At 39.6% G+C, this 2,259-nt stretch overlaps 1 protein-coding gene across 1 annotated transcript in view; it reads right to left on the bottom strand.

Annotated features, from left to right (window-relative positions):
* Positions 1 to 324: 324 nt before the first annotated feature.
* The window catches only part of LOC119575357 (solute carrier organic anion transporter family member 74D-like), a 23,830-nt gene continuing 21,895 nt past the window's right edge, over positions 325 to 2,259 (bottom strand). The window contains 2 exon segments of the mRNA XM_037922915.1: positions 325 to 1,158; positions 2,219 to 2,259. The exon segment at positions 2,219 to 2,259 is cut by the window's right edge and continues 61 nt beyond it. Coding sequence (XP_037778843.1) covers positions 986 to 1,158; positions 2,219 to 2,259 — 214 coding nt within the window. The 3' untranslated portion in view covers positions 325 to 985.

The following is a 2,259-nucleotide window of genomic DNA, read 5'->3' on the forward strand; positions in this document are numbered from 1 at the left end:
ATCAACGAAGTTTGGCAAATTTTCACCGTAATTTCTTATCTTTTTCCCCCTCTTTTCAGCTCATAAATAACAAGAGATGACAGAAAAAAAAACTGAAAGATCAAAACCGTGAAACTATACTACAAGTGTCTCGTTTCAAAAAAAAAAAAAAAAAAAAAAAAAACAAACTGGCACCACATCCCGAGACAGGAGAAATCCGATTCATCAGCTGATACATAATATTTAATTTTATTTAATTTTACTTGTTTTTTTTTTTTTTTTTTTTAGATACTACATTTTTTAAAGCTTTATTCTCCTTTATTTTTTTTTGATTATTCTTTTTTTTATATCTCCAATGAGACTTGGTGAGATAGTAGATAGTAATAACTGTTAGATATTAATAACGCACGACAGAAAGAGGTGGAGTTGAAGAAGAAGGAGAAAGAGAAGGAGAAAGAAAAAGAAGAAGAAAGAGAAAAAGGAGAAGAAGAAAAAATTTAAACAAAAACAAAACCAACAACAACCACCCCCTTTCCTCCCCCTCCCCCCCCAAAAAAAAAAGAAAAAAAAAAAGAAAAAAAAAAGCAAAGTCATTCCCCAAGGAGCTAAATCTGCGCGGGCGGATCCAGACTCTGGCTCTTCGAAAGAAGGAGAAGAAAGAGAAGAACAAGAACAAGAAAAAAGAAAAAGAAAAATACAAGAAGAACAAGCAGAAGAAAAAATTCTAACAAAAACAAAACCAACCCTCCCCCCCCATCCCCGAAAAAAAGAGAGAAAAAAAACGCAAAGTCATTCCCCAAGGAGCTAAATCTGCGCGGGCGGATCCAGACTCTGGCTCTTCGAAAGAAGGAGAAGAAAGAGAAGAACAAGAACAAGAAAAAAGAAAAAGAAAAATACAAGAAGAACAAGCAGAAGAAAAAATTATAACAAAAACAAAACCAACCCCTCCCCCCCCCACCCCCGAAAAAAAAGAGAGAAAAAAAACGCAAAGTCATTCCCCAAGGAGCTAAATCTGCGCGGGCGGATCCAGACTCTGGCTCTTCGAAAGCGTGGCATTCTCGCCCACGAGTCGCCGGGCTCTTTCCAGCTGCACCTGGTCCTCCCTGTCGCCATACAAGTCCAGCTGGCGACTGTAGTAGAACACGACGATGTCTCCGAAGACGGAAATGAACACGAACACTGGGAGAGGAGATGAGTGAGAGAGTTGGAGGAAGATGTGAGGAGGAGTGGGTGAGAGGAAGGATGGGCTGAGAAGACTGGAGGAAGGAGTGATGAGAGGGAAGTGATAAGGATGAGGGAAGTGTGGAGATGAGTGACCGAGATGGGAGGGAAGGAGGTGAAGATGGATTGAGAAGGAATGGATGGAATGGGAGTAGAAAATGGATGTGCATGGAGAAAGGGGATGAATGAAGAAATGAATATCAATGGAATGGAATGAATTAGAATGAAATGAAATTAAGTGAGTGGAATGAATGTGGAAGTGAAGTATTGAGGGAATGATGATGAATCAAGATGAGAATACATATTGAATGTAAATGAGATTAATAAGGAAAGGATGAATGAGCGTGATGAAAACTGATGGCATGGAGGAGATAACAAGATAAATGAGAGGATGTTAGATGGAATGGAGAACAGAGAGGGAAATGTGATGTGGAGTATTAATACAAAGATATAACTGAAGAACTGATAGAGATACGTAGGGATGGAATGAGATGAGATAAAGAGAGAGAGAGAGAAGAGGAAGAAAAGAGAAAGAGATGAGAGAGAGAGAGGAAGGAGAAGAGAGAGAGAGAGTAATGGAGGACTGAGAGAGAAATGTAGATGAGTGAAAAAAGATACTTACATTACCTGATAGACAGATAGAGTACGTAGGAGATGGAAGAGAAGAGAAGAGAGAGAGAGAGAGAAGAGAGAGAGAGAGAGAGAGAGAGAGAGAGAGAGAAGAGAAGAGAGAAGATAGAGAGAGAGAGAAAGAGAATATGACGATAGAGAGAGAAGTAGAAAGAGAGAGAGAGAGAGAGAGAGAGAGAGAGAGAGAGAGAGAGAGAGAGAGAGAGAGAAAGAAGAGTAAGAAAAAGAGACAAACATTGACATAGGCAAACAGACAGATAGAAACAAACAAAACAGATACAGAGAAACAAAAGGAAAGACAGAGAGAAGCGGACACACACAAAAGAAACATGAATAGAAAGAAAGGCATGACAGAAACATAGAGAGATAGACGAAAAGTGTTTCTCACCCGCAGGCACGAGATGTAAGATGGTCCTGAACTTGTCGGAG

This window comes from Penaeus monodon, chromosome 1, assembly GCF_015228065.2.
Source record: "Penaeus monodon isolate SGIC_2016 chromosome 1, NSTDA_Pmon_1, whole genome shotgun sequence".
Classification (NCBI taxonomy): domain Eukaryota; kingdom Metazoa; phylum Arthropoda; class Malacostraca; order Decapoda; family Penaeidae; genus Penaeus; species Penaeus monodon.